The sequence below is a fragment of the Lactuca sativa genome, chromosome 8 (assembly GCF_002870075.4).
Source record: "Lactuca sativa cultivar Salinas chromosome 8, Lsat_Salinas_v11, whole genome shotgun sequence".
In the NCBI taxonomy this organism is placed as follows: domain Eukaryota; kingdom Viridiplantae; phylum Streptophyta; class Magnoliopsida; order Asterales; family Asteraceae; genus Lactuca; species Lactuca sativa.
The window spans coordinates 115499672-115522175 of NC_056630.2; the positions used below are offsets into that span (position 1 = coordinate 115499672).

Consider the following 22504-nt stretch of genomic DNA (forward strand, 5'->3'; position numbering starts at 1 on the left):
CGAAAACTGACTGCACATAGCATAGCATAATCATAACTACTAGCATAAACACATATACTACATACTGCATCGGACCAAAGTCCATAACACATAACACAAAGACATGCTTGAATCACAAAGTCATCAAGCACACTGAACTACTGCATCGGACCGAAGTTCGGAACTACTGCTAACTAAACGGGCTGACATTGTGGCCATAGACCCGTTCCTACTGGAAGGAAAACTCACCTCACATCGCTGAAGTTCCGTTGACACAATCCCACACTGCTGAAATCCCGCAGACTCAACCCCATCTGCTGGATGACAGATTCCCGAACTGTTAACACCAAAATAATACCCAATTAATAATTGGGTTCCAACTTATAACCATAAGTCCATACTTGGGTAAAAGAATACTTTACCCCTATCTTAGCTTGACTCCAGCCCAAGGCCCAAACCAAAGGCCCAAAAGTCTAATAGAGGACCAAGGCCCAACTATGGCCCAAATTTTCAAATTGGGCCCAAACCTCTACATGGACTTCCCTTAAGGCCCAATTGTTCAGTCCATTCCAACATGTCTCATTCTAAGGGCCCAATATCATACAACCATCTAGGCCCAAACTATGGCCTAATTTTCCAAATTAGGCCCAATCCTTCATATGGGCCTTACCCTAAGCCCAAATAATTACTCTAGTCCATTTGATTATTCTTGGATGGCCCATTAATAAACCAATTACCAAAACTAAACTGAAAGGCCCAACTCAAGGCCCAAGTGAAACTAGGGTTTCACATAAAATGACGATTAGGGTTAAGTGTTTCTTACCTAACCCATTAAGGACTTAATCCATTAAGTCCTTTACTCTACTAGATCAATGATATGGAGAAATTGGGTTTAATACACAATCCAATCTCAACGGCCCAATAGTGGGTCCAATAAGTCTAAGGCCCAATTACTCACAATTAGGGTTTCACCCAAACATGGCCCAATAGGCCCAAAACTAATCCTTAAGCCCATTAGGGTTTTGCTTGTGGGGCACCACCCACTACCACCTCGGGCAGTGGTGGTCAAAGGCGGCTCACGGCGGCGGCCACCACCTTACGGTGGTGGTTTTGAGTTTCTTTTTATTATTCATCTTGCTAATTACAATTACAGTGCTTAACTCAAAATAACCACACACACATTAACTAATCATAACACACGCACAGAACCACCCTAGCGGTTGCCGGTGGTGGCTGCCGCCAATTATAACACACGCACATAACCACCCTAGCGGTGGCCAGCGGTGGCTTGTGGTGGTGGTGGCTATTCCTGACTTTTTGGCTAAACAACACACACAACACCTAAATAAAAGCAAAATCACACACTCACACAACTCACAGCCACCTCCCACAGTGGCTAATGGTGACGAGCCAAGGCAACGACGGTAGGAAATAGGAGGGAATGGCGACAGGCGATGACCATGGCTTTTGACAGCCGCCCATGATAGTCTGTGACTCCTCACCATCAAACGCCCACGACATCAAGTATTAACTCTTAAAACGAACCCAACCCACCGGAGAAGATAGAGGTACGATGGCCCCGACGTCAGCCTCGTCTCCAGAAATCGTCGGCAGCAAACAGCAGCAATGGACTCCAGCGTCTTCGGCAGTCAGTGTCGCGATGGCGACGTTCACCTGACACGACAGCAGCGACCACAACCTTGGTGCTTCACACGGCGACGAACGACTCACACGATGACGACGCAGTGGCTCTTCCTGGTCTTCGGTGAAACTCTCGATGACTCACGTCGTTGTCGGCAGCGAGTCTTGATGGTAAAATGGCCACAACCTTTAGCACATATCGATTATTTTTTAAAACCTTTTCACCAGTTGCAAGGTAAAATGGCCTTTTTGGTAATCTTTTTCAAAACTGTTAAGTGTGACTCGAGCATTTGGATCATGTTCATGAAGCATTTGGAGCACTTGTACCTTAATGGAGCACTTGTGGTTCATGGAGCATGTGACAAAGGAACGGATCTTTTAAGAGAGGAACGGATTAGGAATGTCAACGGGGGAAAACGGGGCGAGGAGTGCATCTCCCGCCCCCGCCCCCGAAATTTTCCCGTTCCCCCACCCCCGCCCCTGCCCCCGGAATGTTCAGTCTTCCTACCCCCACCCCCGCCCCCGAATCCCCTTCATTACCCCCACCCCCACCCCCGTTCCCCCGCCCCCGATTGATTTTGGGCTACTTTTTTTTTTTGGCTAAAAGAAGTTGTTATTTAGGTTAAAAGAAACTATTTTTTAGATAAAAAAATAATTATTTATAGTAGAATTTTATATGTTAAAAATAAAAAAAGTTATGGCATTTTAAAAAATTATGCTAACAACTTAAAAACATGTTTTTTGATGAATTTTGGAAGCTCAAAATCATGTTATTGTTTATTATATTTATATAATTAATATATGTAAATATATGTGCAATTTATTAACGGGGTCCCCATGGGGATTTCGGGACGGGATTGCCTACCCCCGCCCCCGCCCCCGAAATTTAAACGGGGGTTAACCTTGCCCCCGCCCCTGTCCCCGATTTTTTTTAAAAAAATCCCCCAAACGGGACGGGGCCCCCACGGGAACGGGATCCCACGAGACTTTTTGACATCCCTAGAATGGATCATCAGACAAAGGAATTGATCAAGTGCCAAATGAACGGACCGTGTTCATGGGGGTTTGGATCACCTGGAAGGAGTTTGTAGCACTTGGAAGGGATATGGAGCAACAATGGGTCCTTGTTGTGCCACATGATGAAGAGACGGGTCAAGAGGGATGCTCTTGTGCCATCTTTTTTTCCTGTTGAGCCACGCATGTGCCTGTTTCTCATGGTGATGTTGATGCTCCAAGATTGATGTTGTGCGCCATACTTGATGCTCTTGCGCCATTTAAATTACTGTTGCGCCAACTAGGGTTATTGTTGCGCCATGAAGAAGCTATCGCGCCATCATGGACCATCTTGGTACATGATGCGCCATATTGATTCCTTTGTTGTGCCATGTTGATCCAAGTATGCATAGAAGATGATAATGCTCAAGAATGTTCCAGAAGATGTTGCATGGTGGATTGTGACTGGTTGACACCCTTCATGGGCCTATGGGCCAATGGGCTTGGCCCATTAGGGTTTTAGGTATGATCCCTCAATTATAAATAGGGAAGCATGTTAGGTCATTTTGTATCTTGAATTCTAGAGTGATAGCCAAATCTCTGTGTAATTGTACTTGTAACCTCTGTGTTATTTGAGGAAGTTTACGGGAGATGTTCCCGATATAATTTCAATTTCTGAATTAAGGTTGGATGAAAGCAAGAGGTTAATTGAAGAACCATAGGCAATTGTTAACCGTAAGACTAAGAAGTTGCCACGCAAGATGGCCGATTTAGTTCTTGTGCGATGGAAACATACGAATAAGCCATATCTCACCTGGGAAACGAAGAGTGACATGATGAGTCGCTATCCGCATTTGTTTGCTGATGTATGATTCCGGAGACAAAATCATCCTAAGGGGGAGATAATTGTAACGTCTGTGTTTCTAGGCTAGGCATTAATGATTTTATTCCTTGGTCTTTTATTATTTTATTCCTCCAAAGTCGGATACAAAATGCCCGGATTAGTTGGACTAAAAATGTTAGATTTGTTTTTTAGTTGGAAGATATAATTTAAAATAGGAAATTACATAAATGGTATTGTTGTTTTTAAAATAAAGTAATTTTTTAAAAATGTTAAAACCGCTACTTAGTCTTTATGGTTAGAAAATTTTGCAGTCAATTTCGATAACTCTGTTTTTAGTCGTAGACATTTGACCAATTTTTCGTCTGATCTCATTTCTTCATCGTATGAGAATGTTAATATTAACCATGATGTAATAGTCTAGGCCAACCTTTGTAACTTGTTTTGAAATAATAACATGTATTATTTGATTATTATGTGTTTTATGCTTAATTATTATAATTTAATGAATTAATGGTAAAAATAAGCATCGAAGATAAATGTTAGACAAACCTAATATCTATGAAGAAAGTTACAGTGGTTGAAATAAGGATTCCGGAGATATAAAGGATACCAAAATCCGAGTTATAACGAAGGAGTTATGACATGTCGAAGTTTCACGACAGAACCGTCAAGACGCTGTGTGACGTAAAAAGTGAATTTACGGTAAAATGCTTTTTAGCCTTAACGATCTAAATGAAAATCGTAGTATTCGTTAAACCAAGAATTTTCATAAAAAGAACATCCAAATCTGACTTTGTATGAGGAAACTATGATTTTTTTAAGTTTCGGTTTAGCAGTAGACAACTAAAAACTCGAATTTTAGATCGAGTGATTTTTAGCCGACACAACCTAAACAAGAATCGAAGGTCTAGTCAATAGTAGCACAGCGGTAAAAAGACATACGAAAACAGACATCGGATGAAGAAGTTATGAATTTTTAACGGTTTTTCCTGTCCTGGTCTGTTAAAAATCATAATATTAAAAATAAAGTCAAAATTAGCCAGGGGAGTCTAAACGAAAGTTGTAGAGTATAATATCGTCTACGCGTGCATATAAAGAACGGCGAAAACGGAGCTCACATGCGAAAGTTTTGAATTTTTGAAGTTTGGGGCACAAAATCCGAGAATTTTCGCAAGGACTTGGCCAAGGTTCCACGTCACCCACTCCTCAGAGGCGCCCCGTGTCCGACGCGTGTCACTTCCTTCTCGAGTTTGAAGCGTGATCTAATCAGCTGCTACCGCATGTTGCTTTGGTGGTGAGCCCTCGCATTCGACACCTGGCCCCTCACATGCGAGCCGCGTGTTCTCCTTTCCCCCTTCGACCGAAGCCTCACACCCTATATAAAGGGAGGTGTGAACCCTCCCGGTTTTGGTTGGATTTTGCACACCTTTTCATTTTAAACCTTCTTTCAAGCTATTTTACATCCCCCGAAGCCCCGGTATCATATCCAACACCCGAAGAACGTTTTGAAGTGCCCGAAGACCTCGAGAAATTTATCTTTTCGGTTTGAAGCTCAACCTTCGCAAGACCCGGTTTTTTCATTAAAAGCTCCCGGTTTCATCGGAAACGATCATTCTAAGAAACGAAGTGCTGCCCGATTATCGTTAAATCAAGTGAGTGTATAGTCAGTTTCATCTTACACATATATATGAAGTATTTTCTATAAAATACATGCTATGTGTATATATATTGTTTGTTTATTTGAGATGGATGTTGAATAGATGTTTTATACAAGTTTTAACTGTATATGTATTTTTATCTACAAATATGTTGGGTAAAACATGGGTAGATGAAATAGTTGATGTGTGATAAAATGATGAGAGGCCTCGATGTCGATGTTGTTGTTGTTGTAGTCATCTAGCGAAGTATAGATGATGACCACGAACCTTTCTAGACAGTCCAGTGGAACGCTAGCAGGCTCGCAACCTGTAGGTGTTAGTGAACTATATGTTCGCTGGTGTACTCCATCCCCTTCATGGTTGCCTTAAGGACATGTATAACTGAGGAATCCCCTTAGTAATAATGTCCATCCCGATGATGATCCTTAGGCTAGGCCCCTTATGATAAGTGTGTTAGGGACGTAAAGTGATGATAACGAGAACGAGTAATAAGGGTTATTGTTGGTTGATGAAATTAATAAGTTTATTGTTGGTTGATGAAATTAATAAAATTATTACAGGTAGTGGACCCAAAGATAGTTTGGATGATGAAGAATGATTTTTGGATTATAAACAGTAGTTGTAAATAACTGTTGTAAGACTTATGATGTACTGTTTATACTTTTGGTATGTGTCAGAATATGACATCCTGGGGTTTTGATATATAATGAAAATACATATTTCTTTAAGAAATGTTTTGATAAATTTTTATCATGTTTTGTTTTGGCGATAAATTCCGCAATATCTTTTAAAAGATTACTCTGATTTAATTTTAAAAGCATAAATTAAATCCTTCGTATTCCCACCGTCAAATAAGTTAATAAGCAATAAACTAATAAGCTATAATCTAATTTATCCAAACACACCCTAAACATCTTGTTCATTTTATTATATTATTATTATTTTTTTAATTTCTTTTACGATTTTATTCCTTCAAAGTCGGATACAAAATGCCCGGATTAGTTGGACTAAAAATGTTAGATTTGTTTTTAGTTAGAAGATATAATTCAAAATAGGCAATCACATAAATGGTATTGTTGTTTTTAAAATAAGGCAATTTTTGAAAAATGTTAAAACCGCTACTTGGTCTTTATGGTTAGAAAATTTTGCAGTGAATTTCAATAACTCTGTTTTTAGTCGTAGACATTTGACCAATTTTTCGTCCGACCTCATTTCTTCTTTATATTTTTGTGTTGATCATCAGAACTTTATTCATACTTAATTCAATTCTAATCCCATAATTCTCTTATCAAGTTCATTAGCTGCAAATTTGATTGTTGTTTCATAGACCGTGTAAATTACACGAGAACTATAATCGATAACAAATCGGACAAGGAAATAAACATTAGCAAAAACATCATATTTATTTATTTATTTTTAAATAGTTTTAGTTAAAATTAATTATAAAAAGAAATAAAAACGTTTTATATATAAGTAATGGACAACTACACTACAAATTAAAAATGAAAATCTTCAATAAAATTTTAATATTTTGGGTTAGGTTACGGTTAGTTACAACTTTTATTTTTTAACAGAAAAGTTCTGATTATTTTATATTTTGTCAAATTAATAAAATAACCATAATTTTTTTTCCATTGGTATTAAATTGTAAACTAAACTACAATATTCATAATTGATCGGAGATTTTCCTATTAAAAACTATAAAATCTTTCTTTAAAGTTTTTTAAAGTGAGGAACTAAACAAAGGATTCTAAAAAGCAATGTATCATTTTTGAGGTTTTGTATAGGCCTGACAATCATGTCGTGTTCGGGTTGGCGTGTCGCGTGTTGGCGGGTCAAAATATGCCAACCCAAACACGACCCATTTAAATATACAGGTCATGTGTTGGCGGGTTTGGAACATAAATCAATATATGACCCACCAACCCATTTATTTATACGAGTTCACAAGTTGGCGGGTTTGTGGGTCATATTTGGGTTCATGGGTCCGAATTTTAGATATTTAATTCTTAAACATCCAAATGAAAACTAAAAACATTCATAGAAACATGTTACAAACTTAGCCTTATAGGTTACGACTTATGACATTAGACCATCCACCACGAGTCATAATGTCGAAACATTCAAATGGTCTATGAATAAATGGTATATATTATATAATACTTATTAAATATTAATACTTGATACATAAATACATTTAAAAATAAAATAATTTTTTTTATTAACAATATAAACGGGTTGGCGGGTCAACCCGTTTATTTTTTGAGAAACCCATATATGACCCGTTTAATAAACGGGTTGGCGGGTTAGCGGGTTGATGAGTTGAAAAACTCAATCCAAACCCGTTTATTTCGTGTCGTGTCGCGGATCGTGTCGCGTGTCAGTGTCGAGAATTGCCAGCCAGTTAAATGTATAAACACTCTACGATAAGCACACGGTTATTCCTGTGACCCGTCGCTTAGTTTCCATTAAAACCGACAGCTGTCTACGTTATAATCTTGTGCTCGTCAACACCGGAAACTTTCTCTGTCGCCCTTGTTCTCTCCCCCATTTTTGCTGGATTGCGCAGGGACTGACCGGCGTACTCTCCTCAGAACTGGAAACAGAGAAGCGGGGCATCTTAGCGCAACGTCATATAGTGGATTTATTTTCCTTAATAACATCCGTATCTCGATCTTCAATGGCGAATCTTTGATCGATTTCCGATCTGGTGCGTGTGTGTATCCTGTTGATGGCGTATACTCTCAATTAGATTTCTTAATTGAATTTTTTGTTTCTAATATATGAATTTGTCTGCTTTGATTATTTCTGCAGATATAAGTGTGTATATACGCGTTTTTTAGGGTTTTTTCTTCGACTTCATTTTGATTCTTCGATGGCTGCTCCACCAGCAAGGGCACGAGCAGATTATGATTACCTTATTAAGCTCCTTCTGATCGGTGATAGCGGTGAGTTTTTGTTTCATCATATCATATCTACTATTTATATTTGAATAGCGTTGTATCTGGATTATATGGCTGTATGCTCTTGAAATTGGTTAACCAATGCTTATGGTGGAGTGTTAGAATAGTTGAATGAGATTTTTGTACTAATTTAGGTTGATTTGGTGCACTTTTTTCATATAGGGTTTGTTTTTGTTGGAATGTTTGATCTGCTAGTTTTTTGAGTTGGTTGAGTAATGTGCTGTTGTAGTACGCAATAGTGTTCTCATCACATGAAGACTCAGCTTACTGTGAAAGAAAGCATTTGCTTGCTGATGCGTTAATGTTATGTTTGTGGTTGAGAGTCTACCTTTTTCTTAGTTTTCTAACTGGTGAGTGGCTCTCCAATTGAAGGCGATGATTTTGAACCAATAAAAATACAGCATGGAGAGGCTAGAGAGAGAGCATTGAAAACGGATTCACAACATTGTCATTTTCACATGACACTGTTGTCATGAACACGTAAGATAGTAGTTAGGAGAGGAGTAACGAGAAATGGAGGAAACTAAAATACACTTCCTTGTATAATTTGTATCCTAATTCCTAAAGATGTCACGCATTTTCTTAATTGTTTAGAATACATTTATGTGTTATGAACTTATGATGCATGAGTCTATGTGTGTGGTAACCTAAATATCAGAGCTGAATTGTAATTAATTACAGGTGTGGGTAAAAGTTGCCTTCTTTTGCGTTTTTCTGATGGTTCTTTCACCACTAGTTTCATCACTACAATTGGGTGAGTTAATTTCTTAACTACTGTATTAAAAATTAATTTGTTTTTATTTTTTTTAAATATCTTAAAAATCCCAAATTCTTGATACAGTATTGATTTCAAGATAAGAACCGTTGAACTCGATGGCAAACGGATCAAACTCCAAATTTGGGACACAGCTGGTCAAGAACGATTCCGAACCATCACAACAGGTTCAGATTTTTCTCATGTTTTTTTTTTCAGATTATAATGCTATGTTATGTAATTGACGCTTTTACCCCTCTATACTCCAGCTTACTACAGGGGTGCTATGGGAATTTTATTGGTGTATGATGTTACTGACGAATCATCTTTCAACAGTAAGTTCTTTTTTTAACCTTATAATGAATGACATGTTGTTGACAAATCTCTTTATATATCCAGACATAAGAAACTGGATTCGCAACATTGAACAACATGCTTCAGACAATGTTAACAAGATTCTTGTTGGGAATAAAGCTGATATGGATGAAAGCAAAAGGGTATGCTAGGGTTTTTTTTATTTTATTTTAATTTTTTTATTATACACGTCAAAAAAACCAAAAATGATGTGTCATGAACTCGTGATCTTAATTTTTTTGTAGGCTGTTCCGACTGCAAAGGGTCAAGCTCTTGCGGATGAATATGGCATTAAGTTTTTTGAAACTGTAAGTTCACTTTTTTAATATCTTTGAATTATCTATTTGAAACGGCTAAAAGGCAATTGAGTAAATTACATTTTGCTTCCTGAGTATTGCTAGTTTTTGCAATTTAGGCCCCTGTTTGAGGTTTTTGTAACGTTTTGGTCTTTATTCCAAGTAAAATAACTAATATTTTGTGGACCAGATTTGCAAAAATCAGCTATACTTAGGGACTAAAAGTCGTCATTTTACTTAAAGCAAGGGCCAAAAACATTACAAAAACCTTATTAGTAAAGGACCAAAATTGCACATGGTAGGGACCAAAATTGCAAAAACCAGCTATACTTATAATCATCATTTTACTTGGAACATGGACCAAAAACATTATAAAAACTTCAAATAAGGACCAAAATCAAAGGGTTAAACAATTTTGGATAAAATATGCAAAAGTGAGCTATACTCAGGGACCAAAGATGTATTTATTCTAGTGAAGAGAACATTGAAAAAGAAACTTGTGTTATTGGCAGAGTGCAAAAACGAACCTAAATGTGGAGCAAGTTTTCTTTTCAATAGCGAAGGATATCAAGCAAAGGCTTTCAGATACTGATTCCAAGGCGGAGGTATATATTATATTATGGATTAAAAGTTAAAACAAGGGACAATTAATGATTAAAATTAATACTGTACTAATTATTTAATGATTGCAGCCATCAACTATTAAAATTAATCAACCAGATGCAACAGCTGGGAATGGTCAACTTGGACAGAAATCAGCTTGCTGTGGCTCTTAAAAAATATGATGGTGGAGTGCTTTGCTTGCTATTCTTCAATTGGAAGATTGTGTTGTGGTAGTGTGTGAAAGGTAGTAGCGTCTTTTTATTTTGAAAAATCATTTTTCTTTCCTTATATAATTTGATTTTGTTTTGACATGGCGATGTGGTAGACGATGTTTGTGTTTTTTTTTTCCCTGGCCTAATGTGTTATAGCACTAACAATGATGTCATGAAACGATTGTAACTATACTTATTGTGTGGGGGCCTTCCTGTTTCCATATTTTTTTTGAACAACTTCAAGTCTTATTATATATTAAAAAACGCCATAACAACTATAGCGGAAAAGTGTCAGTTTACATTCTTACAAGCTGATTGATATAATTTGGTTTTGCAACCACAAAAACCGACTTAAGATTTAGTTTTCGATTCCTATAAACAAACCATTTATAGGAAAACTCTCAATTCATGTCACAATATTAGTCCTTTATAATCAATCCTTTTGGAGCAGAAAACGATGTTATTCTTGGACACCACATGTGAATGACATCCAAAGCCATCCTTTTAACTTACACATTGTCAATCCAATCTACCACTAACTAACAACCACATGCATCTTGAACATTGACATATAATAAATTCGCAAAGGAACAAACACATATTTCAACAACATTGACCAACCACCAATAGAAAGCATTTCAACCCTCCATGCGTGAGTTTCTTTCAAAATTAAATCATAATGGTTTTCATGTTTGATCCTACCGAAGACCTGTCACCTCACAAAGGCCGAATGCACCCTAATACCATACAAATTTAACTTCTGCAAATTGATCCTTAACCCTGAAGTTAAATAAAAGAAAATTTAAATTGTAAATATTTTTACCTACTAAAATTATAAAAAGTGTCATCATTCAACCATTCAATATAATTTTATTTAATATATTCCTAATATATCCTTAGTGAGATAGTTAAAAAAATATGAAATGATAATATTTGTCATAATTTTAGTGGGTAGGAATATTTATAGGCATAAAAGGTATAAGACAATTCAATTTCTCTAAAATCTACGAATAGAAATAAGATTGATGATATTTTCCTGTGACCATTCTCCCAAGAAGATAACATCATGTGCATAGAAAAAAAATGAGAGATCTCCAACCAGTTACAACCAACTTTAGCCCCACGATGCAACCTAATGCATATGACATCCTGAATCACCACATGCAATCCTTCCATCGCACCATGTCTCAACCTTATATGAGTAGAAAATTCGTCACAATTAAGGGCTCCATTGACTAGAATATAGGACCTAGTTGATTCTAAGAACTAAGAAGTCCCCAATCCAATCCCTCCACCTCAGGTCCTCAACCATAAATCCACAATGCTTAAAATATGCTCCAAATACCTCACAACTGAGAGAGTCTTGTGGTTTCTCAAAATCAATCTTGAAAACCATCGGATCCTTCTTCTTTTTATGCCACCCCAGATCTCATTGAGCATAAGCTGAAGAGACATATCTACAATCTATCTTCCTTTAACAAATACATGCTGCTCCATGTTGACTAGAAACCATACCATGTTTGCCAATCTATTGGCGAACAATTTTGCAATAGTCTTGTATTGCACACCAATAAGACAGATATGTCTAAAATATTTAATGATTATCACGTTAACAACTTTGAGAATTATCGTGACGAATGAAGAATTGTAGAATCTTGCATGTGTTGATTTTTTCTTGAATAAAAACAAAAACATTTGATTTTATAATACTCCGAATACTTCTTTAAAAATGCAAAAATAAACATAATCTTTTATTTGACTGTTTTGAGAAAATATTTTGCATGATGAATTTTGGTCCTAAATGCAAGATGTAGTTGTGTTATGTAGCAAGTATTGTTACCTTTTATAAATCGTTTCATATTATGGTATTTTTATAATTATATCTATGTGACATAAACATTGTTATAATCGAACAAGTTATTGTAAGTAGTAGATATAAAAGTATAAAAGGTTCTGTAAGGGTATAACAAGTGTGATCCAAACAAAGTATATTTTTATGTACGTTTGACCCTATTTTTATGTTATAAATAAAAATGTGGCATTTCAATAAAACTGGGGACAAGTTATGCAAAATGCAATCATTTAGGGGGTGAACTGAAACTAAACAAATCTGCCGCGAAAATTAGCCAATCAAAGTGAGTTATTTGACCCGTTGGTGATGACCCGAGTGTTTTTCCCGCTACTTTTTCTTTCCCGCCGCCATCAAGCTATTCTCCATATAGATATTCTAACCCCTATCTCTCCATCTCTCTCTCGCTGTAGAAAATGGCGTCTCAGAGACTCACGGAGTACGAGCGTAAACGCCTTGAAAACATCAAACGCAACGACGAACTGCTCGCGTCTCTCAAGATCCATTCCAAGCTTGCCGATCTATCAGCATCCGCCAAGCGTAACAGGTATCTTTTCACTCTATACACATGATACAAAGTTAAATACATTGATTCGGAGTGTTTGCTTATGGATTTGTTCAATTGGTGAATCTGTATATGTTATTTTGAACAGGGAACAGACTAAATCTTACAAAATTAGTCCACAGAAGAAAGCAAAATCCGAAACCCCAATTGTAATCCGTAGATCTCTAAGAACCCAAGGAAAAAAGCCAGATTCTCCAGGGTTAGCAGATGATTTCAACGAATCTCCTAAGAAACAAACAACACTCAAATCACAAGTCACGCCTGATAAATCCGCTCGAGAATTGAAGCCGCTTCTTATGAGAGACGTGAGGGTTTCTTCTGAGTTGGATGAACCATTTGTCAGGAAGATTCTGAGTGTATCTAAGGACTCGCCATCAAATGGAGCAAAGAATGGAGTTGGAATGAGGGTTACAGCTTCGATTGATTTGGAATCGATGGAGTTGATGCCAGAGAATATTGCTCGTGTTGTACCTAACAGGATACTGTCAGTTAAATTCTTTCCGTCTGCAGATATGAGGATGGTTGTTGTGGGGAACAAATTTGGGGATGTAGGGTTTTGGAATATCGATTCAGAAACTGAAGATGGCGATGGGATTTACATGTATCGTCCTCATCCAGCTCCTGTTTCATCGATTTGTATTCAACCTTTTTCAATGAACAAGGTACTTCTCATCTATTTCTCTCAAATTTTCTTCTTTTTCATAGATAATCTAAAAACTTAATTCTCTTCAACATCGAGTCATTTTCATGTTACTTGATGCAGATCGTTACATGTTCTTACCATGGTCTTATTCGCACATTAGATGTCAAGAAGGAGATATTTGATCTTACTTATTCCACTGAAGATGCGATTTTTTCAATGTCTCAAAGATCTGATGATGTAAACTCGCTATATTTTGGTGAAGGCCAAGGAGTTCTTCGTGTTTGGGATGAAAGATCTAAGAGCTCATCAATGGCTTGGAACTTGCATGATTCTAGGATCAACACCATAGATTTTAGTCCAGCAAACACCAATTTAATGGTGACAAGCTCATCAGATGGAAGTGCCTGCATTTGGGATTTGAGAAAACTCGGTAAAAAAAGTAATCCTGATTCTGTCAAAGAGATTAGACGTGAGAGGGCTGTACATTCTGCTTACTTCTCTCCTTCAGGCAACCTTCTTGCTACAACAAGGTACAATTTACAAAAATACCCTCATTTTATGATTTTGTTGACTTGTAACTGAAAAAGTGATCTGTTTTTTTTATGTAGTCTTGATGATAAGATTGGAGTGGTAAGTGGAGCAAATTATGATGATGAGTTTTTGCTATATCATTACAATCAGACGGGTAGATGGCTTTCTTCATTCAAGTAAGTTGCTTCTTCTTTTTTTATTGAATGAGTAATCTCTGTGAGTGTTAGTATAAATGACCATTTTGACCTTTTGTCTGTTAGGGGCGTGTGGGGATGGGATGATTCATATGTATTTGTGGGAAATATGAAGAGAGGGGTTGATGTTATTTCTACTGAAGAGAAGAGAATTGTTACTACTCTTGAGAGTCCTCACATGACTGCAATACCATGTCGTTTTGATGCGCATCCTTTGAATCCTGGAATGCTTGCTGGGGCGACCAGTGGTGGCCAGGTTTATGTATGGAGTTTATAGTGATAACCCAACTTTTTTTTTTCATGTGGCTAAAATGTGTATTTTGATATGAGTTATGATATGTGGAAATTGTTTGGATTTAATTTGAATTGAAGATTCTGTAATAGGAAAGTAAAATTTCTGAAAAATTTACACGTGTCAACATTCAACTTAAAAGGCTAGATGTTGTGAATAAATTTTTTCATTTAGAAAATATAATATTATTTATTTAAAAAAAACCTAAAAAAGGAATACTAAAATTTATATTACTTCGGTTCAAAACCTGCTGTTGCTTATAGATCATAAATTCCCTGGTTCCATAACTAACTTTTAGAAAATTTGGTAGTTGTGGACTTTGACTTTATATTATCTATATTCTATACAAGTTGTACGTGAAGTGTGAACATATGAAATGTATTTATCTAAAGTTTATGCAAATGTAGAATTTTCAAGAATATTAGGATTTAGGGTCAAACGCGCAGACGGCTTTCTTTTATCTTAAGACAAATAAACTCGTTTGGTTTAAAATAGGTTGAGTATATACATCTAGTGCACCAACAGAATTAACTTCCACAAATCTTATTTCAGTTCAACTACTAACGGCTTACAAAATTTTTAAATGATATAAAATTTGAATTGCTTTTGATGTGTTCATGGTTTACGAAGTTGGTTTTCAAAAAACAATTATTATTATTTAGCTTGAATGCTTTGGATATTTGATCCTCTATTTTCTGTTTAATAGGTGTTATAACTTAAATTCTCATTAGCTTAGATTGATCAGATGTGTATAACATGCTAAACTGATAAATAATTAGCGTTTGTAATAAAAGCTTGTTTAGAAAATGACCAATTTTTATTGACCAAAGTAAAATATAATGGTTAACTATAAAAATGATAAAAATATAATGAATTATATATACTGCCGGATCAAATATGCCCAAAATAAAAAATTGAATTAAAATTGATTTGTTTAACCAAGCATTTGGCTGACATAATGAAATGCGGTAGGTCAAATTGTTTTTCTTAATAAATCTATTATAGGTTTAGCCAAAAATTTGGTACATTTTGGTCCAATTTTGGAAATAAATAAGTTATAAAATCATTTCCAATTTACTAGATTCGTCAATTCTACGTACAAATGACCCGTACGGCGTACATATCAAACATTTCTAGTTTGAATTCAAATCCTTTGAATTATGATCCAATATAATAAATACATACTTTATAAAATATAGAAAAAACGATTAATATACGTGTGTTTTTCTTTGATTCTGCATATTTACACTATCCTCATACCCAAAAATCACAACCTTAAACATTAACTAAAAAGTAAAAAATAAAATAAAAAAATGCCGCGTTCTAAGTAGCAATTCCCGCCGTTCTACCATTACGACTCCAGATCTTGATTTCGTTCTGAAAGGGTGTCAAATTCAAATCCAAACACAACCCTCTTCCGCCGCCGTCAACCTCCTCCACCACCGGCATCGCCATTTTCCTCGGAAAAATCTTCTCCGCCGCCGCCAGACTGTCACGGTGCTTCCGCATGTGACCACCCAACGCCTGCCCAAGCTCAAACTCCAATCCGCAAATGGAACATTCATGTGTCTTAGCCTTTGCCGGAGATTCATCGTTTAATTTAGGCCGTCTGTGGCTTGTACGGTGGCCGCCGAGCGCTTGAAACGACGAGAACTGTTTGTTGCATGTCTTGCAATGGAAAATCCTACCGGAATCTGATCGGCCGACGCGGTTCAGGAGCATCATGCAGTTGGCCATGGCTAAGTTCTCAATTTCTCGATCGTCATCCCAATTTCTCTTCATTTCACCGGTTAATTTCGAAAAATGAATTTTAAGTGTTTGATAAAATTGTTTGAATTAGTTGTTGGTTGTTGCAAGTTGCGACACATATATATACTATTCGACGCACACTCAGAGCCTACTAATGGTTTGATTTCATCAGCGGTGACGTAATTTTGAATTTTATGCCGTAGGTTTGACCATGTTTCTAGAATTCTGAAATCATTGACTCTTACTCGATGAGTGGATTACTAGCCAAAATGAGAAAAAAACAATGAAGAAGTGGTTATCCATGTTAAAATAAAGAAAAAAACTATTTATATCATCTTTAATGATTTTGTATTTCAATTTATATTTTTTATAGTAATTAAATAGTTATATATGATATCTTTTAAAAAAAGAACCAATTTAATTAAAACATTTCTACATGTGAGTGTATCTATATGATTTTAATTAAGGCAAACAATAGTCAAAATGTTTAAAATCATTAAAAATACTTATATTAACCAAAACATTTTCCTTAATTAACCAAAAACTAAAAACCAAAAAAGAACCGGAATACCAAAACCAATAAAGGTATTAACTCATGTTTCAATGAGATTTTTTTGATACTTACCTGATATTTACTTGATAAAATTATACCGTTTGTTTATATGTTTAACATACTGATGTTAACTATCAAAAAATGTCCATCGTCCACAACCATCATTACCACCACCATCTCCTCTTCCTCCTTCAACATGAACCACCACCTTCAACATATATTCCCAAAATTCCAGAAAAAATACAGCTGTCAACGGAGCAAATACAACTCTGGTCGACAAAACGCATAAATAATTATTTTAATGGTTGTCACCGTTATTCTAATTTTGTCAAAACACAAGTGACAATCATGTAATTTTGCCTTTTAACTAGTATTATAAATTATTATGATGACTTTTCCAAGGGCCAAATTTACAAACTGAACATAAGTTTAGGGGAAAATTTGTAGTCCGCCATTTTTCTAGAAGAAAGGGACGTACCTCTATGTGAATAGATTACATACGAGCTCTAGTCCTAAATTGACTTTGATACTTTGATATTCATGTTGAATTTTATAAATTTAGTTTTTAGTTTTCCCCCCTTTCCAAAAATATATCATATAAGTATATAACCGTTGGTTAATATTCAATGTCAATACTAATAGGAGAATCTCTACCAAAAAAAAAAGTTAAATACCAATATTCATGATTCAAACTATGATATATACACCGAACACAAGAGTAAAAAAAAAATAAAAACTTATTTACCAAATTTAAGTATTAATCAAAGAAAAAAAAATGTTACAAAAATAAGAGTCGGAGAACATTATAGATACTGTTTACATAATGGGTTCATGTCAAACTAATTATTAGGTCAACGACGACGGTGAAAGTAGAAAATTTACACGACTAGACTGAAATTACATAAAAGAAATTCTAGGAAGCCGATTAGCCGAATATCATTTTATTTTTATTTTTTTATTAGATACTTTAAATTAAATATTAGCTGCAAGTTGATGATACTTTTCCTTCTTGTATGAAAACTCCTTAATTTTATAATATAACTAATAAACACCATTAACTACAAAATTTATAGGTTCTTTGTTTTTCATATACTGAAGGTCATCCATGTGAAACAGTTGTCTATGGATGTGAAACAGTCGCTATATTTCAGTTCAATGAGATTATGGGGACTGTTGTTGTTTGTCCGGTTTATATACAACACATGAATATAAGATTTAAACTTATAACTTCTAAGCAAGAACACAATTCGTAAAATGCAAAAACGTTTTATGTATATATGAAAAAAATCCCTCTTAAACTTCAAGCATTCTACTATATAATATACAAATTCATGAATCAAACACCCGATACATGAATCAAGGCTCAAGCTGGCAATCTCCCGGACAAATAAAGCGCCAACTTCTCTCTCGAAAGCGACGCGTTGTTATCCGCCACTTCACAAACCTCAGGCCGATACCCCAAGTCATGCTGATGTGTCACATTCAAAGTCAACTCATCCAACACATCATCTTCCATGTCAATCACAATATTATGAAGGATACAACATGCAAGAACAACTCTAGGTAACCGATGTTTATCGGGTCGCCACATCACTCCTTGAATCATCTTCCACATGTCTTTAAGGCGGGCCAATGCTCTCTGAGCCACCAATCTTGTTGCAAAGTGTCGTTTGTTGAATTCTGATTTTGTTTCCGGAAGATCTCGACCTTGGTAAGGTGTTATTAGCCATGGGAGTAGAGGAAAAGCCGAGTCTCCAACTATGTATTCTTGGAGTTGGGTTTTTTCTGAAAGTTTTAGTTTTGGTCCGTTTAGTCTTTCGTGTTTTTCTGCTAATTCAAAGAAAGTTGACTTTTGGAGTACAGATGCATCGTCCATTTTTCCGGGCCATCCTGTGACTATGTCACGGAACCTCATATCGGGGTCCACGATCGCCTGCAAGAATAAATGTGAAATTACCAAAATGCCCTTAGCCAGTTTTATGTTTCTACAAAAAAGGGGCCCGTCAGCCGACGTAGGAACCCAATATTTAAAAAAAGAAAACTTTTTAATTACAATATGGATTGTGGGGTCCTTGTAATTAAAAACTTTTTATTTTGTAATTTGGTCTATATGATTCCTTGTTTCATCATTCTTAAAGGATATTTCAGACATTTTACTCTCTCCGGATTACATATTGGAAAATTCAAGCTCTACGTTCCTAAGAGTAAGGTGGTTTAGTGGTATATCTTTTTGACTTAATGTTTTACAAATTTGCCCTTCCTTCACAAAAAAATTTTAAGCATCATTTATCTGGATAACATGTTTGTTTTTTTTTGTTGCAAACTAACTATTGATCTTGTAACTTGTAAATGTAAAAAACCTTGAACTTCTAACACTTTTTTGTCCAAAATCTATCAAAGAGTACATTCGTTTTGCATATTCGGAAGAAAAATGGTAAGTTTGTGATAAAAGTCAAATACAATCGTCAAAAAGTCAACCAATGATGCACAAAACAGAAAATACTAACCTAAAAGTATAAAATGCAAGAAATAGCAACAAATTTTACTCTTATTACCAATATAGGCAATGTACTTTATTTTTTACCACAATAGTAATTCCATAAAAACAAAATTACTATTCTTTACACATAATAACAACACACTTTTACTCTTATTACCAATATAGGCAATGTACTCTAATCAAGTTTCAGATTATACGTTGCTATCATAGGTTAAAAATGTAAGTATGTTGTTATTATTTAAAAAAATATATATATAAGTAGGTTGGTATTATGAGTAAAAAACAAAGTACATATATATTCACACATACCTGCAAAATCATACTGTGATTGTCCTTACGATCAAGCCAAACATCAATGGATCGTTCAGAAGCAGAGAGCAACATCATAATATGAGTGGAATCAATTGCTCCACAACAATTTGGAAGGCCTCTAATATTTTCAAATTTTGATTTAATTTTTGCCATTTCCTCTTCTTTAGAAGGCCATTGGAGGTGGTGGAGCCCGTGTTCTTCAATCGCCTCCACAAACCGCCAGGTCACCTGAGAGACTGTGGAGTGGTTTGTACCAAAGAAGTTGGCTACTCCGATCAAAGAGTCGCCGGAGCTCAGCCTTCTTAAAGCTAAACCCACTTGATCTTTAATGGACATTGATTTCCCATTTAAGAAAATAAAGTTTGATGATTTTGTCATCATTGGTTCGGTTACTAGTGAGCATATGTAGTTGAATGTCTTTCTTGAAACCTTGAAAACTGTCTCAAATTGATCCAGACCTTTTGATGGAGATAATGAACCTGTACAGATGGGTATTTAGGACATTTCATCATGTCTTGTTACATAATGAACTTTTTTTCGTGCTATATTTCAAGATTTTACTCCCTTCGGTTCAAATGTTTGTCATTTGTATGATGTTAATAAGTTTTTAATAGTGTTAGTCATTTAGCTGGTCCAGGAGCATTTAGATAGATAGTGCTTTTCCTTAAATGCCCCTGATTTCTATTTCTCTACATGAAGGAAGTCTAAAGGTTGTATAAGTATAACTTTGTTTAAGATGAATACATATTGGAACACAGGGAAATGGGAATTACAAAGATTTAGGATTTTCTAATTTTTTTTATTATTGTTTGTTGATTAGGTAATATCTGAACCTATATAATGGCTTTCCTTAAATTCTCCTAATTTTGTTTTGTAGTTTATCTCCATGTACAAAAGTTTAAATCTCTTTTGAAACACGATTATTGAGAGTTAGTTAGATGATAATTTCGATACACTGATACTCCAGTTAGTTGTTTATCCTGTCAATAATCACTTAGCATTTGGAAACCCTTAGGGGAATCAAAGTGTTTACATTACCTCAATTCGATTGCATTTAGGAATTTAACATCACATTCAAGTTAGAAGTGGATGCATAAAATACCCCAATCAAAGACAAATGCAACTTCATCTAGCAATCATAGTTTTAGGTCAAGAACATGAACTACTGGTGTCACAAAAGCAGTAGATTAGGGATTTTTTTTCTTATAAGAATCTATATGCATTTACGATTCAACGACCTAGAAATCAATCATGAAATCGAACATAGCAAAATCCACAAAATCAAATTCATCTAAAGCGAAGATTCACAACTTATCAAGCAAAATTAGCAATTCAAACAAGCAGAACTTGTTAGTGTTTGATGATTTTAAGAACGAAACGTACCAGCAATCCGCTTGGAGAACTCGTCCCACCAATCAAAAGAGCCCTCTTCAGAAGACCCAGAAGCGAAAACATTTTCAATATCGACTTTCAACTCTATTTTCCTTTTCTTCTTGTTTCCTCTTATTGGACCCATCAGCGAGCAGAGGATTCAATTGAAAAAACCCACTAATGTTACAATCTTGAAACAACAAAATCAAGTATTTTAGTTAGAATCAGTGAAAAGAACGAACACCCACTTTTTTAAAAACACTCAAAAGATTCATAAATAGATCGTAAACAAGTAATGGGAACAAAGAACATGCAAAGAACAGTTAATAACCCTGTGGGCAGAGGTGGTTTTAATGCGTGTTCTTGGTGTATGTGTGTTGTTTTGGGGTGATTGAAGCATGCAAAGAAAAGGGTTTCGCGATATATACTTGGCAAATAGACGAAGAGATGATTGAGAATCTAAAATGCCAAAATACTACTACTTCTACATACATTATCGGGGTTTGGGTTGGTGTCGCTTAAAGACAATGTGACAAGAGAGGAATTAAAGATTTGTTTGTAATAAAGATTTGAGCATTGAGTCTCCCTCTCTCCTTTTTTTTCGAGTTTTGTCGGTTTTGCCCAAAGTTGAAATTTATGTTCGTTTTTACCCAAATATTTTCGAAAAAATGTTCGGTTTTACCCTTTTATCGGTGATAACAGATTTTTCAGGTTACCATTATATTAAATTCGCAAAAAAAACTCTTAAGTTTACCATTTTTTTGCGGTTTTACCCTTAAGTTTATATATATATATATATATATATATATATATATATATATATAATACGTCACTTAATCTTTACTATTATATAAAGCATTTTAGGCATTTCTTGAAATTTAAGAGGTATATATATATATATATATATATATATATATATATATATATATATATATAGAGAGAGAGAGAGAGAGATATGGATCATCATGTGGAATTGTTACCGAAAAATTGGTATGAAGGCAGATGGTGGAGACGACGATCAGATACGATGGGTGGTGGAGGTTTGAGAGTGAATTCTGGTTCACTGCCAGTGCGATGGTAGTGTGGTTAGAGAGAGAGAGAGAGAGAGAGAGAGAGAGAGAGAGAGAGAGAGAGAGAGAGAAGAGAGAGGCAACGAGATAAGGGTGATGGATGTGAAGGGTGGTAACGGCGTATCTTGGGTGTGTAGAGGATATTAGGGCTTTCAAGTTTCCACATGTACAATAGTGCGCGTTCATTTAGATTGAGCTTAATATGAGTGTACATGCTGTTAAAAAGGTTATACCTCTTAAATTTCAAGAAATGCCTAAAATGCTTTATATAATAGTAAAGATTAAGTGACGTATTATATATATATATATATATATATATATATATATATATATATATATATATATATATATATATATACAGAGAGAGAGAGAGAGAGGATTATTTGAGAACTTATAGTTTCCCGAGAACCCAAGAACTAAAGGTGAGACGTTACATCAAAATTTTTAATAGTTTAGATCAAAGATGGCATACTTGTAATTATCAACACTTTTAATGGTATCTTAGAATTTTAAACAATTGACCGGAGGGGTATATTAAGGATAAATATATTATCTCATAATAATTAATTTAACTAATT

General features: G+C 35.3%; 4 protein-coding genes across 5 annotated transcripts; 2 read left to right on the forward strand and 2 right to left on the reverse strand.

Moving 5' to 3' along the window:
- The first annotated feature begins 7571 nt into the window (after positions 1-7571).
- LOC111909454 (ras-related protein RABE1c) lies at positions 7572-10534 on the forward strand. Its single transcript, XM_023905281.2, has 9 exons — positions 7572-7825; positions 7930-8063; positions 8760-8832; positions 8920-9020; positions 9102-9167; positions 9232-9329; positions 9432-9494; positions 9995-10087; positions 10175-10534. Exons 2-9 carry the CDS (start codon positions 7991-7993, stop codon positions 10256-10258), a joined length of 651 nt encoding a protein of 216 aa, XP_023761049.1. The 5' UTR covers positions 7572-7825; positions 7930-7990; the 3' UTR covers positions 10259-10534.
- Positions 10535-12525: 1991 nt separating this feature from the next.
- LOC111909455 (uncharacterized) lies at positions 12526-14484 on the forward strand. Its single transcript, XM_023905282.3, has 5 exons — positions 12526-12693; positions 12800-13373; positions 13475-13884; positions 13963-14061; positions 14146-14484. The coding sequence occupies exons 1-5, from the start codon at positions 12563-12565 to the stop codon at positions 14354-14356; spliced, it is 1425 nt and encodes a 474-aa protein (XP_023761050.1). The 5' UTR covers positions 12526-12562; the 3' UTR covers positions 14357-14484.
- A 1000-nt stretch (positions 14485-15484) lies between these two features.
- Positions 15485-16223, reverse strand: LOC111909427 (zinc finger protein ZAT11). The gene has a single exon (XM_023905243.2). It carries the CDS (start codon positions 16151-16153, stop codon positions 15695-15697), a length of 459 nt encoding a protein of 152 aa, XP_023761011.1. The 5' UTR covers positions 16154-16223; the 3' UTR covers positions 15485-15694.
- A 1659-nt stretch (positions 16224-17882) lies between these two features.
- On the reverse strand, positions 17883-21376 carry LOC111909456 (protein ALP1-like). Of its 2 annotated transcripts, none has more exons than XM_023905284.3 (4): positions 21188-21376; positions 20869-21046; positions 19483-19964; positions 17883-18606 (listed from the first exon to the last, which is right to left on the reverse strand). In XM_023905284.3, the coding sequence occupies exons 2-4, from the start codon at positions 20999-21001 to the stop codon at positions 18037-18039; spliced, it is 1185 nt and encodes a 394-aa protein (XP_023761052.1). In that variant the 5' UTR covers positions 21002-21046; positions 21188-21376; the 3' UTR covers positions 17883-18036. The 2 variants fall into 2 exon arrangements, with proteins under 2 accessions (XP_023761052.1, XP_052622775.1); XM_052766815.1 differs by having other exon boundaries at positions 21285-21299.
- Between the last annotated feature and the right edge of the window lie 1128 nt (positions 21377-22504).

Bases quoted from the DNA above. Each gene is read 5' to 3' on its own strand.
- LOC111909456 (XM_023905284.3), bottom strand. From the start codon at position 21,001: ATGGGTCCAATAAGAGGAAACAAGAAGAAAAGGAAAATAGAGTTGAAA. The intron at 19,965-20,868 runs GTACGTTTCGTT...CCATCTGTACAG, and splicing joins GTTCTCCAAGCGGATTGCTG to GTTCATTATCTCCATCAAAA. The intron at 18,607-19,482 runs GTATGTGTGAAT...TTATTCTTGCAG, and splicing joins ATCACAGTATGATTTTGCAG to GCGATCGTGGACCCCGATAT.
- LOC111909454 (XM_023905281.2), top strand. From the start codon at position 7,991: ATGGCTGCTCCACCAGCAAGGGCACGAGCAGATTATGATTACCTTATT. The intron at 8,833-8,919 runs GTGAGTTAATTT...TTCTTGATACAG, and splicing joins AGTTTCATCACTACAATTGG to TATTGATTTCAAGATAAGAA. The intron at 9,330-9,431 runs GTATGCTAGGGT...ATTTTTTTGTAG, and splicing joins ATATGGATGAAAGCAAAAGG to GCTGTTCCGACTGCAAAGGG.
- LOC111909427 (XM_023905243.2), bottom strand. From the start codon at position 16,153: ATGAAGAGAAATTGGGATGACGATCGAGAAATTGAGAACTTAGCCATG.
- LOC111909455 (XM_023905282.3), top strand. From the start codon at position 12,563: ATGGCGTCTCAGAGACTCACGGAGTACGAGCGTAAACGCCTTGAAAAC. The intron at 12,694-12,799 runs GTATCTTTTCAC...TATTTTGAACAG, and splicing joins GCATCCGCCAAGCGTAACAG to GGAACAGACTAAATCTTACA. The intron at 13,374-13,474 runs GTACTTCTCATC...TACTTGATGCAG, and splicing joins AACCTTTTTCAATGAACAAG to ATCGTTACATGTTCTTACCA.